Source organism: Salvelinus sp. IW2-2015, linkage group LG4q.1:29 (genome assembly GCF_002910315.2).
Source record: "Salvelinus sp. IW2-2015 linkage group LG4q.1:29, ASM291031v2, whole genome shotgun sequence".
In the NCBI taxonomy this organism is placed as follows: domain Eukaryota; kingdom Metazoa; phylum Chordata; class Actinopteri; order Salmoniformes; family Salmonidae; genus Salvelinus; species Salvelinus sp. IW2-2015.
The window spans coordinates 48762104-48776424 of NC_036842.1; the positions used below are offsets into that span (position 1 = coordinate 48762104).

At 44.3% G+C, this 14321-nt stretch overlaps 1 protein-coding gene across 5 annotated transcripts in view; it reads left to right on the top strand.

The window, feature by feature from the left end:
• Window positions 1-14321, top strand: part of dgkzb (diacylglycerol kinase, zeta b) — a 102000-nt gene that overhangs the window by 59381 nt on the left and 28298 nt on the right. For 4 of the 5 annotated variants that reach the window (XM_023984892.1, XM_023984893.2, XM_023984890.1 and 1 more), the window contains exons 2-5: window positions 11962-12070; window positions 12453-12548; window positions 13965-14042; window positions 14140-14196. In XM_023984892.1, coding sequence (XP_023840660.1) covers window positions 11962-12070; window positions 12453-12548; window positions 13965-14042; window positions 14140-14196 — 340 coding nt within the window. Of the gene's footprint in view, window positions 1-8800; window positions 11116-11961; window positions 12071-12452; window positions 12549-13964; window positions 14043-14139; window positions 14197-14321 lie in introns of those variants that run through there. The other variant, XM_070442938.1, reaches the window with a different exon arrangement.

Consider the following 14321-nt stretch of genomic DNA (forward strand, 5'->3'; position numbering starts at 1 on the left):
TTGAAGGTCCCTAAGAACACAGTGGCTTCATCATTCTTAAATTGAAGAAGTTTCAACCCAAAAAAAWGACTCTTTCTACAGCTGGCCAAATTGAGCAATTGGGGGAGAAGGGCCTTGGTCAGGGAGGTGACCAAGACGCCGATGGTCACTCTAACAGAGCTCTAGAGTTCCTCTGTGGAGATGGAAGAACCTTATAGAAGGACAGCCATCTCTGCAGCACTCCACCTATCCGTCCTTTATGGTGTCGTGAGCTGATGGAAGACTCTTGTCACTAAAAGGCACATGACAGCCCACTTGGAGTTTGCCAAAAGCCACCTGAAGGACTCTCAGACCATGAGAAACGATATTCTCTTGTCTGATTAAACCAAGATTGAACTCTTTGGCCTGACTGCCAAGCGTCACGTCTGGAGGAAACCTGGCACCATTCCTATGGTGAAATATGGTAAAGTCAGCATCATGCTGTGGGGATGTTTTTCGGCAGCAGGGACTAGGAGACTAGTCAGGATCGAGGGAAAGATGAGCGGAGCAAAGTACAGAGAGGCCCTTGATGAAAACCTGCTCCTGAGCACCCAGGACATCAGACTGTGGTGAAGGTTCACCTTCAAACAGGACAAGGACCTTAAGCACAGCCAAGACAATGCACGAGTGGCTTCGGGACAAGTCTCAATGTCCTTGAGTGGCCCATCCAGAGACCTGACTCTTTTTGACTCTTTTAATTTTAGAATAAGGCTGTAACGTAAGAAAACGTGGAAAAGGTCAAGGGGTCTCAATACTTACTCAATGTACTCTGTGTGTGTATATATACACTGCTCAAAAAAATAAAGGGAACACCTAAACAACACAATGTAACTCCAAGTCAATCACACTTCTGTGAAATCAAACTGTCCACTTAGGAAGCAACACTGATTGACAATATATTTCACATGCTGTTGTGCAAATGGAATAGACAACAGGAGGAAATTATAGGCAATTAGCAAGACACCCCCAATAAAGGAGTGGTTCTGCAGGTGGTGACAACAGACCACTTCTCAGTTCCTATGCTTCCTGGCTGATGTTTTGGTCACTTTTGAATGCTGGCGGTGCTTTCACTCTAGTGGTAGCATGAGACGGAGTCTACAACCCACACAAGTGGCTCAGTAGTGGGCCAGCTCCATCCAGGATGGCACATCAATGCGAGCTGTGGCAAGAAGGTTTGCTGTGTCTGTCAGCGTAGTGTCCAGAGCATGGAGGCGCTACCAGGAGACAGGCCAGTACATCAGGAGACGTGGAGGAGGCCGTAGGAGGGCAACAAACCAGCAGCAGGACGCACCTCCGCCTTTGTGCAAGGAGGAGCAGGAAGCACTCCAGAGCCCTGCAAAATGACCTCCAGCAGGCCACAAATGTGCATGTGTCTGCTCAAATGGTCAGGAACAGACTCCATGAGGGTGGTATGAGGGCCCGACGTCCACAGGTGGGGGTTGTGCTTACAGCCCAACACCGTGCAGGACGTTGGCATTTGCCAGAGAACACCAAGATTGGAAAATTCGCCACTGGCGCCCTGTGCTCTTCACAGATGAAAGCAGGTTCACACTGAGCACGTGACAGAGTCTGAGACGCCGTGGAGAACGTTCTGCTGCCTGCAACATCCTCCAGCATGACCGGTTGGCGGTGGTCAGTCATGGTGTGGGGTGGCATTTCTTTGGGGGGCCGCACAGCCCTCCATGTGCTCGCCAGAGGTAGCCTGACTGCCATTAGGTACCGAGATGAGATCCTCAGACCCCTTGTGAGACCATATGCTGGTGCGGTTGGCCCTGGGTTCCTCCTAATGCAAGACAATGCTAGACCTCATGTGGCTGGAGTGTGTCAGCAGTTCCTGCAAGAGGAAGGCATTGATGCTATGGACTGGCCCGCCCGTTCCCCAGACCTGAATCCAATAGAGCACATCTGGACATCATGTCTCGCTCCATCCACCAACGCCACGTTGACCACAGACTGTCCAGGAGGTGGCGGATGCTTTAGGCCAGGTCTGGGAGGAGATCCCTCAGGAGACCATCCGCCACCTTATCAGGAGCATGCCCAGGCCTTGTAGGGAGGTCATACAGGCACATGGAGCCACACACACTACTGAGCCTAATTTTGACTTGTTTTAAGGACATTACATCAAAGTTGGATCAGCCTGTAGTGTGGTTTTCCACTTTAATTTTGAGTGTGACTCCAAATCCAGACCTCCATGGGTTGATAAATTTGATTTCCATTGATAATTTTTGTGTATTTTGTTGTCAGCACATTCAACTATGTAAAGAAAAAAGTATTTAATAAGAATATTTCATTCATTCAGATCTAGGATGTGTTATTTTAGTGTTCCCTTTATTTTTTGAGCAGTGTATATATATATATATATATATATATATATATAATATATGTATATATATATATATATAGTATATATCTTTCATTTGACATTTGAACTTCACATGTTGGTGCTCATGGGTCCTTTTACTTGGAAATGACCATACCCCACACTACCATGAGACATTCATGGGCCTCTTAAGCTGACAAAAATCCTATTCCCGAAACAAAAGTTAGTTTTTGTTTTAATGGATAAAAACAATGTCTGGCATTTAAGTCTGACATATGGCTAGTTTCAGCTTGATGCTGTTATTCCAATGGTGTGTATCCAGTGGATGTAAGCACTATACTGCAACATTTTAATTGGCTTGGAGAAAGGCTCATGTGACGTCAATAGCTTCAGTTCCATGTGATGTATATTGGACTGCAAGATACCTAAAAACATATATTTCATCTCTGTAAGACTTGACGTCAGACCTCTTTAAAAAGTAAAATACAATAACATTTTCAATAAATATGTATGTTTGTGTCTGATATGGATACAATTCTACCAAATGAGTAAGAATTTCAGATTAGTCCCGTGTACCAGGTAGTGCTGCAGCTGACCCCCTTAAATAGCTGCCGCCGCACTACTTCCACCTCGTGCCCTTTTTGAGGCGCCGTAGATCACCGACAAAGAGGATTGGAGTGATCCAATATGTCACATAACCGTGATTACATACTGTACGTAACCTTTGTTATGTAGCACTATATTGGAACACTCCAATATGGTATCACAATACCAGCTTAATCTGTGAACTAGGTAAGGGCCAGAGAGAGAGCAAAGTCCCATTGGACTGAGCTCAGGGCAGTCATAGTTGCTATGTCCCTCTGTCCCCACTCAGGGAAGCAGAGGCAACGTCCAGCACAGCTGTTCCGACCTCATTGGTGGTGGCAACAATGACTCGATAGTACCTGAAGAAAAAGTGCTAGACAATGCCCAACTGGCCAAGGCGCAAATGTCATCAAGGGGAACTCCTCGGAGCAGTGCCCACGATGTAGCTGCTACTCTAGTAAAATATGCCACTACAGCATACGCCAGAGGCCGGCTGGCCAGTCGATATGCTGTAGTATTAGTGTCCACAAAAACCGCAAAACCGTTTGCACATTTGGCTTTCAAACCAGGTACAGAATATGCCCCAAAACATTTGAGATGATGCATTGGTGGAAGAAACCATAGCGCTCTGCAACGTGTTCACCACATTGTCCTGAAGGCAGAGACTGGTCCACTAACGCCTGAGGACAAGCCCGAAGCTGGAGGCGGTGTGGGTCCGGATGCCACAGTGTCCTCCCAGCCTGAAGAGAAGATCATTCCTCAGGGGCAGCTGCCATGGGGTCCCCGAGAGGAGAAACCACAGAAGGCTGAACCATGGGGATCTCGGCCAGCATGGAGCTATCAAGAGCAGCTGGTGACCAATCAAGATGACCCTATCTAGCGTAGCTGTGATCAGGGGAAATGGTGGGAAAGTGGCGTTGCCGGCCAATCGTGAGCGAGGACGTCCAGACCAATAGGGTCCGACATCGAAAACCAGTTGGGACAATGAGTGTTCTCTGGAATGCAAGCAGGTCCACCTGTGCTTTCCCGAATCTGTCCCAAAGCTGTAGCACCAACTGAGGGTGTAGACTCTAGTCCCTCCCCTGGCGTCTCTTGAGAGTATTTCCTCTGTATTTTTCAGGATCCTGGGGATATGTGTAGGGCTGGTATTAGGGCTGGAACTGTTGAAGGCAGTTAGCCTAGCGGTTTAGTGTTGGGACAGTAACCTAAAGGTCGCTGGTTTGAATCCCCGAGCCGACAATAAAAAATACTAAAATGTAAATGTTGATGAACTAGGCGAACCACCCTGAGCTCCAGCACATTGATGTGTTGACCCCTCCATGGGGGGCTCCAGCGGCCGCTGGCAGCCATGCCTCTTAACATGGCACCTCAACCCGTCAGAGAGGTTTCAGTGCACACCAGCTCTCTGCGGTGGACTCTAATCAGGCTCACCCCCTTTAACAAGAAGGAGGTAGATCACCTTCCGTGGGGGGGTCAGGTGACTCTTCTCCTCGTTTAGGGTGAGGCTCAGAACTTGAATGTGGCTCGAGGGTCTTCGTGTCCGTTGTGGCCTGTTCCCTGGATGGGGCAGACTATCCAATCGTCCAGGTAAGGCAATTACTCCTCCAGCAGTATGTGCCACTACAGTAAAACGCAAAGGCCTTTCGGGCCAGTCGAAATGCTGCAGTAACCGTGACCACCATGCAATGTGAGAGTCCAGTCGGATAGGCCCTGGCCCAGAACTCTCACCATAGTTAAGGAAAATTGATAAAGCTTTCATATTGCCTGCATCTGTGAAAGTGTCCATTGCCCTAATCGGACACAACACATCACCTGCAACAGTGAGATGTGGATAACTGTAATGGCTGGTTAAACGTGTCTGTCAGATAGAACCCTTGGCCAGAATAAGGGGTTAGGATGTAGGTTGACACCCCTTCATCTGAACTCATTCGGGAAACATTCAGTCAACCACCAGAAGACCCTGAGACATTTGAGGCGCCAGAACTATAGTGGTGGCCAGCATCGGGATTGGAGTTCGTAGCCTTCCATCACTGTATTCAATACCCATGGGGACTCCACTTGCCTCTCTCAGTTTGGCCTTAGGGCCTGTGAGAAGCTGCCAATGCCAGTGGCAAGCACCTCAGGATGACTGCAGTGTGCCACCCTTCTTAGACGCAGTCCCCTGCCTGAGGSCAGGGACACCTCGCATTTCTCAAGGTGAAAAAACATACTGGAAATGGTAGTTTCTCTCTGTGGGAAGAAGAGATGAGTAGTGAATACCTTGCACTGTAACAAAATAATAATGCAACCCCAGCTACACACTGCGTAAAACCAGCAGTGTAATCTAGATGTTTTGTGAAGGGAAGCTAGGATAGTTACTGTCTGTACTGTAAAGTAATGTAACAGAACTATAGTAAACCCGGCTATATACTGAAACCCTCAGTGTAATATAGTTGAGTTGTGTGTTTCCAAGGGAAACTAGCTAGGATAGGTACTGTAGGTACTGTAAAGTAGTGTAACAGAAACTATTGAGAACCAACCCAGCTACACACTGTGTGAACAACAGCAGTGTAATAGAGCTGTAATGTGAGTTTCCAGGGGAAACTAGGATAGATACGATCTTAAATGTAAGTACAAATACAATCTAGTAACCACAGCTACACACTGTACAAGACCGCAGTGTATTAGCTGAACAGTGAGTTTCCAAGGTAAATTAGGATTGTCACTGGAAACTAGCATAGTTACTGTATGTAGCCTACTGTAAGTAGTGCAACAGAAAAACTATAGTAAACCCAGCTACACACTGTGTGGAAAAAAACAGTAGTGTAATAAAGCTGTCAGTTTCCAATTAAGGGATAGTTACTGTCTGTACTGTAAAGTAGTTCAACAGAACTATAGTAAACACAGCTACACACTGAAATCCTCAGTGTAATAGAGCTGAGATGATAGTTACTGTCTGTACTGTAAAATAGTGTAACAAAACACACCAGTGGTATCTCTAACATTAAACTCAGCCCAATAGTGGAAAATTAAGCCAACAGTGTAATATTACTGTATCTATAGTATACACTGCACGATAGTATAGAATGGGACCTACAGGATCAGCCTTAGTCTCATACACTATCTAAAGGAGAGGAGTCGTGAATGGCTGTACCTTTTCCTTGTGGAAATAATTAAGCCAACAGTGTAAAATGCTGCTCAATACTGTATAATAGTAAAGATTGATGGTCACCTCTCGTTAAGCTAGCTACTTTGCATAGCTCGTTCACCGTGGAACACACAAGAGTCTAGGCAAGATGGCTGCGCCCTGTGAGAGATCAAATGCGGTGCACCTTGCGACATCTAGTTCACTCTCAGGAGAGTACTACAATCTCCCAATCTTGCGGGGTAGGCGCGGTCCCCGAATCTGAAGGCTAAAACCGGGAGGGTTCCTGTGGACAGACAAGTCACACAGACAACTAAAACAAATCCTCAGTGCCGCAATACTGGTGGACCAAACCAAGTATCGCCCAGGTTGGTACACTGTCATAAGTAATAAAAATATGGACGAAACCCAAACGAGATGGCACAAGCCTAACCAAGTGGGAGGACAGCGGAACACACTGATGGGGAGGCTAGCTAGCTGCTCCAAGCTATTGAATAGTTGTGGGTATACTTCTGCGCTTATACACTCTAACATAGACCTCTTACCAAGCAAATCCTCTCCGGAATGAGCAAAGAAAAGGAAGAGGTGGAAGTAGTGCTGCGGCAGCTATTTAAGGGGGTCAACTGCAGCACTAATCTGAAATTCTTACTTGGAATGTATCCTGCCGCACGGAAGGATTCCATATTGGAGTGATCCAACATAGTGCTACATAACAAGCTGTTATGTCACTCCCGTCTAACAGTCCACCTGCCTCCCATTATACATCTAGAGAAAGCCACAGGAGACAAACATAACACTCACTCCATATTCAACACTCTGAGCAAAGTACCACCAAATCAATAGGCATACAACCCACCTTCTACGTACGTACCTCACACATRCATATTTCAGTGCGTGTGCGTACAATACGATACGAAAATCGACATTTATAGAGCTCTTAATTTAAATGGCATGTCGTTGGCATTTGAGTATATCAGAAAAGGCAGTCGAAAGTCAATGTGATGATATACACTGATGATCGTTAGCAAGATCCTTACATCTTGACCAAAACGTCTCTGCCCATGCATTCGCATGCGCCATCATGCGCATGTTGATTTTGTCTGTCCCCACCAGACGCATTCATGACACGCATGTTAAAATGCCAAAACCAACTGTGAACCCACTGTATTAATTTGGGGACAGGTCAAAACACACATGGAACATTCATGGACATGTAGTTAGCTTGCTGTTGCTAGCTAATTTGTCCTGGGAGATAAACATTGGGTTGTTATTTTACCTGAAATGCATATGGTCCTTTTTTTTATGGATCTTTGTAGAATTTGGACCCATTTTCAGTCATACAAAGTATTGTGTTCTCTACACCGAAAATTAATCCACAGATAAAAGGGCAAACTTAGTTAGTTTTCTTTGATAAAGCTCTCCTTGTTCATCTTTCAATCACCCACGTGCGTTAGTATACTCATGAAAACCAATGAGTAGATGGGAGAGGTGGGACTTGCAGCCCGTAAAGCGTCTAAATTAGAACCAAGTTAATATTTTAGGGCCTGGCAACGCAGACACCCGTTTGGATGAAATTATTGAATAACGTGAGTGCCCAACGTGGCCGGTCTAGTCAGCATGTTAGTGTACAGCTAACAAGCGAGCAGCGGGTAGCTACAGTGGGAGAGTCTTTGGCCAGAACTGGCCTGGACATGGAGAGAGAGAGAGGTTGTTGGGTCACATCTACCAGAAAAAGTCTGAAAAGGTATCAGAAATACATCAAAACACAATAATGTTGAAGTAAAGACCCCTGCCAACTAATATCAACACTTACATGTAGTTTGGGATATTTTTTTGGCTTRTGTAAGTTTAAGAAACATTTGCTTAGTGCTTTGAAATTCTGTTACCAAAAACCCACATATCTTTAAGATATTTTCTAATTTCTCTCCTTCATTTAGAGGGAGGATAATGAAAGTTCACAGAAGTAACAAGTTAAATTAGACCTATCAATTAGTTATAGTGTTTTTACTGATATCAATATTGTTTATGAATTATTAAGAGACTAAAACTCAAAATTCTGTTAACAAATTGGTAACAGAATTTCTGATGGGAAATCATAGTAGTCACAAACTACAGTTGGGTCACCGCCCACTGTCCTCCCTTCCACTCGCATACTGTTTTTTTCAGCTGATAACTGTTTTCTTTCTCTTTCTGTCATCTGGTGGTTAAAGCAAGAGCGGGAACAAACCGTCTCTCTCGTTTTTGCTCTCGCTCTCTCTCCAATTAATGTCACCAAAATTTCACTTAACTGAAATTTGGACCAGCCTTGATTTCAACTTCCACAGACTTCTGGACCGGCCTTCATTTGGCCCGAACATAGACATCCATGATTGGTATAGATTTGGTCTGTTCCAGACCGGACCAAATATGAACCAATCATAGACGTCTATGTTCACAAGTTTGGACAGCACAGTACAGTACATTACAGTAGAGTAGAGTACAGTACAGTAAAGAAAAGTAGAGGATATTTCTGTACAGTACGGTCCTGTACTATACTGTAGAGTAGAATGGAGTGGAGTAGTTTTCAGTACAGTACACAGTAGAGCACACGAGTTGCGTACACTATAAAGTACTGTACTGAACTATACTCTACTGTACTGTACTGAACTATACTCTACTGTGTTGTACTTTACTGTACTCTACTAATCTCTACTGTACTGGACTTTGATGTTCAAACTTGTGAAACATAGATGTCTATGATTAGTTCAGATTTGGTCCGGTCCGGAACAACCAAATTTTGTATTTTTTGGTGGTGGAGCTCATTAAAATAATAACCAATGTGTAGAATAATACCCAAATATACAGAGAATGTTGCATATTAATACATTTGTGTACCTATTTAGGATACATCACATCTCAAGGCCATCACACTGTTAAACAGCCATCACTAACATTGAGTGGCTGCTGCCAACATACTGACTCATCTCTAGCCACTTTAATAATGACAAATTGATGTAATAAATGTATCACTAGCCACTTTAAACAATGGCACTTTATATAATGTTTACATACCCTACATTACTCATCTCATATGTATATACTGTACTCTATACCATCTACTGCATCTTGCCTATGCCGTTCGGCCATCGCTCATTCATATATTTTTATGTAAATATTCTTATTCATTCCTTTACACTTGTGTGTATAAGGTAGTTGTTGTGAAATTGTTAGGTTAGATTACTTGTTAGATATTACCGCATGGTCGGAACTAGAAGCACAAGCATTTCGCAACACTCGCATTAACATCGGCTAACCATGTGTATGTGACAAATAAAATTTGATTTGATTTTGAAAAGAATGACATTCATATCCATAATTATGCATTCCTGTGTAGTACAGATCAGGGACCCATGATGAAATCGTTACTGCAATTATGTTACCGGGTGTAAATCCACTTCAATTACTGGAGTTCAATAACCATAAGAGATTTTTTCAAACCCTTATCGTGGAATTGCCCTATGCAAAATGTGTCAACTTTAAGCACCTCTATCTCTTGTATGTTTTATCATTACAAAAAGTCACCTTGTGACCACTTCCACCATGGACTAACATGTATGAAAGGTTTCATTCAAATCAAAAGGGGTGCAGTCATGGAACGAACCCAGTTAGGCCCTAGATATATCCAGTTCAGTTGAGGCGACCTGCCCATATGTATTTCTTTCTACAATTACTTATAATCCCAACACGTATCAAATAATATAGTATTACTGCGTAATGGACACTGAAAGGTCTTCATATATCTCTGATCTATTTCAGAAACAGGCAAGTATGACTTAACTTCCTCCAGTTCATATAACTATGCCCTTCTTATTGCTTTTTTTCTCACTGGTATTATATACCCTTGCACACAGTATTGCTTTCTTAAGATAGCAGTAGGTGGTGGTGTCTAATTCTGTAACCCAAGCTTATGGACTCATTTCTGCACCAACAGCCACAAAGGAGTATTTAAAAAAGGGCAGTATCTCCCTCAGGCTACCATGGATACCTTTTTCCGCCGCCACTTTAAGAGGAAGGAGACGGGCTCGCGGGACGAGGAAGAGGCGGAGCTGGACTATTGCTGCAGTAACCGCCGCCCCAGTGTTGCCGTGCCGACCAGTAAGGCTCGCCGGCGCTCTAGAGTGGGCCTCCCCTCAGCCGTTCTGGCCCAACGGCGCCGCTCCAGCGTGCAGCTACAGGGGCTCCCGCTGGCAGGGGGTTGCTGCACGGGGGGCGGCCGGCTGGCCAAGGTGGCCGGCTATGCCAAATCATCCTACGCCAAGTCATCCTCCAGCAGCCATGTCCGGAGACGCTCAAGTACCACCACGCTCAGCATGAACCCGCGCTTCGCAGTGCGCCACCGCAAGCTGCGCACCATCGACACCCACCTGCTGGGGCCCTCGATGCTGCTGGCAAGCCTTATCCAGATGACTGAGGAGGAGGAGGGCGGAGGAGGGGGGAACRTGTTCCTGCCAGCTGGGGAGCAGCAGGTGGAGATGAGGGGCAGTGGAGGTGGCAGCAGGGCCCTGTCCCGCTCCAGCACCCTACACTCAGACGGCGACAGCAACGACGACGACCACAGCCTTTCCGAGGACAGCCAGCTCTTCGACCCCGACGAGGAGCTCCAGCACCAGTCTGAAGTAGTGGAGGAGGTTGACGTTTCCGACAGGGAAATAGAGGACACTTCCTGGTGGCTTACCCAACATTCCCCGTCGCAGCTGGGGCTGGTGGCCAAGAGAGTCTCCTCATCTCGGCCCCTCATACGCGCCCCCCGCTGCCTGCGGAGAAACTCGTCACGTCTCTCGCCGGGTGAGGCCACGCCATACGGCCGCTACTGCGGGCGCTCCAGACAGATAAGGCAGCGGCGAATCGCCACCATCTCCAAAGCAGGCAGCCCCTGGCCAGGGAGGGGGCTTCCACTGCCCAACCGCCGGAGCTCAACTGTCTACCTCAGCCACCCCGTCTTCTGCAGGAGCCACTCAGCAGGTTCACTCAGCCCTGCCCTGGGGGCCTACTACGACCCCCGGCTAGAGACATGGAGTGGGTTCCTTCTGTATGTAGTTCATTACCTCCATCAGACAGGGTCCCATCTTTGTTAGAGTTTTTCCATCGTAACTACTGAGTGAATCTGTGGTAGCAAGCTGCTTTGTGTTGTTTTGTGATAGTACTATCTCACTGTCCTTTTAATTTGAGAAGGAACATTGTGTTTTTTTGGGATCGGTTGTTGAGAAATGTGTGTTGATCGTTGTGAGTGACAATGCTCATAACTCCTGTGGTGATATTTTCCAAGGCAAACATTTGTGACATAGGTTAGGCCTATCCAAAAGCTCCCAGAGACCACTTATTAAATGCTAACAAAGCTACCGCAATAGCGACACCGCTAACAAAGTAGCGCTAGCTGGTTGGAGCTGAGTAACACACTGCTACAGCATTGATCTCCTAGTTAGCATTGCTAGTCTCTCTACCAGTCTTAAAGGCGGAAGGGCCTGAGACAGAGGTCTCTATAGTGACGAACGGACTGACTATCACCAGTGTTGGTCGAAAATGTTTGTATGATAGCTGAGGAGGAAGATCTAGTGTGTTTTCTGCTCTTGAAAACCCACATGCACACACACACTCATAGGTTGGGGTCACAGTATAATGCCTATAAATGTGTTTCAGTGGTTTGATAAAATGTATATGGTGATGTTGATCAATACTTCGTTGGATATCTGAAGGGTCAATTGATGAAGTCCATTCAATGTACAGGATGGTGAAATAGTTTCACCTCAAGCTAACTAAATGCATTTCTCTGCTGCCTGCAATTTTTTTTAAAGTTTGGTTTAAAAGCACAGCCTTGGGTGTTGTACTGTACTGCAGATCCTTTTAAAAGGCCAGATTATTTATTGTTTTGTTTCAGGAAAGCTATCGCTAAATCAGGCCTCCAACACTTGGCAGCCCAGCCCAGCGCCTCAGCCCTAGGCAAGACTGACCCACTTCGAGAGAACTGCAACACTGTCGACTGGAGTGTGAGTATAGCCTCCGGTGTATAATGGTTTAGAAAGGTCCCATTCAAGGCCGCTACAGCAGAGATTCCAGAAATAGCACAATTGGGCCTTTTCTTGTTACGTTGTCCTCATGGAACCTCAAAAACAAGATTTTGAACAACAGAAATGCTATGGTGAAGATTTGCTTAGTTGTGTGTGTTCACACAGGTTTTAGACATATCTAAATGGGGAGACAAAAAGAGGTGAAATGAGACAAAAAGAGGTGAAATGAGACAAAAGAGGTGAAATGGGGGTCGCTGCCCAACCAAATATACAGTAGCATTTTCATCTGAGATAAAAACTGAAAACTGGTGACATTTGTCCAACCTAAATTACTTCCATATTATATTCTCTGTCCTCCCAGGATAATGCCCAGTTTGGGGACCATATCTGGTTTGAGACCAGTGTTTCAGGAGACGTCTGTTACGTTGGAGAGCAGTACTGCGTCACAAAGACAATGGTGAGCCTTCACTGCAACTGAACTGCACTAGGACGAAATAATGTGTTTGAGCACCCTCTGTTATTCACAGAAAGACTAATCTGCATGGTATCATTTACAAAAGTGTATTTTAGATTATTGAGACAGTTACAGTAGTACGTTATTGCAGCATTCTTTTGGGTACATTTTCAATAGAATATGTTGTCTAATGATTTATTAGTGTAGTGTGCAAAAGCAGCCACACTTTTAAATATTGTAGCACTTATTTCTGACTTATAGTTATTTTTTGCAACACTACTCCTCATACTCCTCAACTAGAAACACCGTTCAAAATGTAACATGTGCAGACTGGTCTGGAATAGTGTGCTTGTATACAGCTATTTGATACTATTTATAATTAAACTTCATCCACTTTCATGGGATTTCTTCAACGTTCTAAAGCTTCCATTGTGAGATCACAACTTCCAACATTCCATTCACTGTGAATGCAACAATGCAACTTTTGACACAAAACAGCTCCTTTGACCACTTTCCCAAATCAAGTTAGACAAAAGGTTAGAGAATATAAAATCTTTCTCTACTTCTCTGCTATTCAAATCTTAAATCAGTTAAAAAATGTATTCTACCAATATAACAGCTGTTTTAGTAACCGCATCAACATTTTCTCAAACCTTTTATCAAAAACTTATATTTTTACCACTTTCCCAACAAGTTTGACTAAAAGTTAGAGAGTATGACATCTTGGTCTACTTCTGTTATTCAAATCTGAAATCATAACAGAATTCCCTTCTACCAATCAATAGTTTAGAGCAGTGGTTCTCAATCCTGGTCCTGGGGACCCAAAGGGGTGCACATTTTAGTTTTTGCCCTAGCACTACACACCTGATTCAAATCATCAAAGCCTTTTGATGAGTTGATAATTTGAATCAGCTGTGTAGTGCTAGGGCAAAAACAACATTGTGCACCCCTTTGTGTCCCCAGGACCAGGATTGAGAACCAGTGGTTTAGAGTGACAATAGCTAGCTAATGTTAGCTTACAGCTCTATTGTCTCGTTATTGAGCAGCACAAATGGAGCCATTGCTATGGATACCAATGCATTTCAATGGCAAATAAGGGCCATAGACTGGTAAAATATGTCTGATATTACATCTACTTTTTGAACTATAGCCATACAAAAATGTGCATAAATTAACATGGGTTTGAATGAGAACCATAGCAACACAGAGGTAGCTATTCAAAATGGTCCTGCTCCTTGTCCAATTAAACTACACTGAACAAAAATATAAACACAACATGTAAATGTTTAATGAGCTGAAAAACATACTTTTTAAGAGCTGAAGCAAGTCACACAATTTTTCTTTATGAAAATTACCATCTGGTTTATTATTGTTATTGGCCAAATAAAGCTAAATATTATCTCTGTGATTCTACCACAGCAAAAGTCAGTGGCGAGGAAGAAATGTGCTGGCTGCAAAATAGCAGTCCACACCATGTGTATCGAGCAGCTAGAAAAGGTGACTATAAACTTGATCAATTATTAGATTATACTTATACAACATAACCAGGAATATTTATGTTTTTGACCAATGTTGTTGTATTTTCTCTCCACAGATCAATTTTAGATGTAAGCCATCGTTTAGGGAACCCGGATCTCGAAATATTCGAGAGGTCAGTATCTTTCTGGTCCCTGCACCACTTATTCTTCGTTTCTCTCCAAGTTATTTGTTCTTTGACTGTATTTCTGTCTCACTAACTGATTCAGTCTACTTTAGTCCATTTCAATTTCAGTGCAT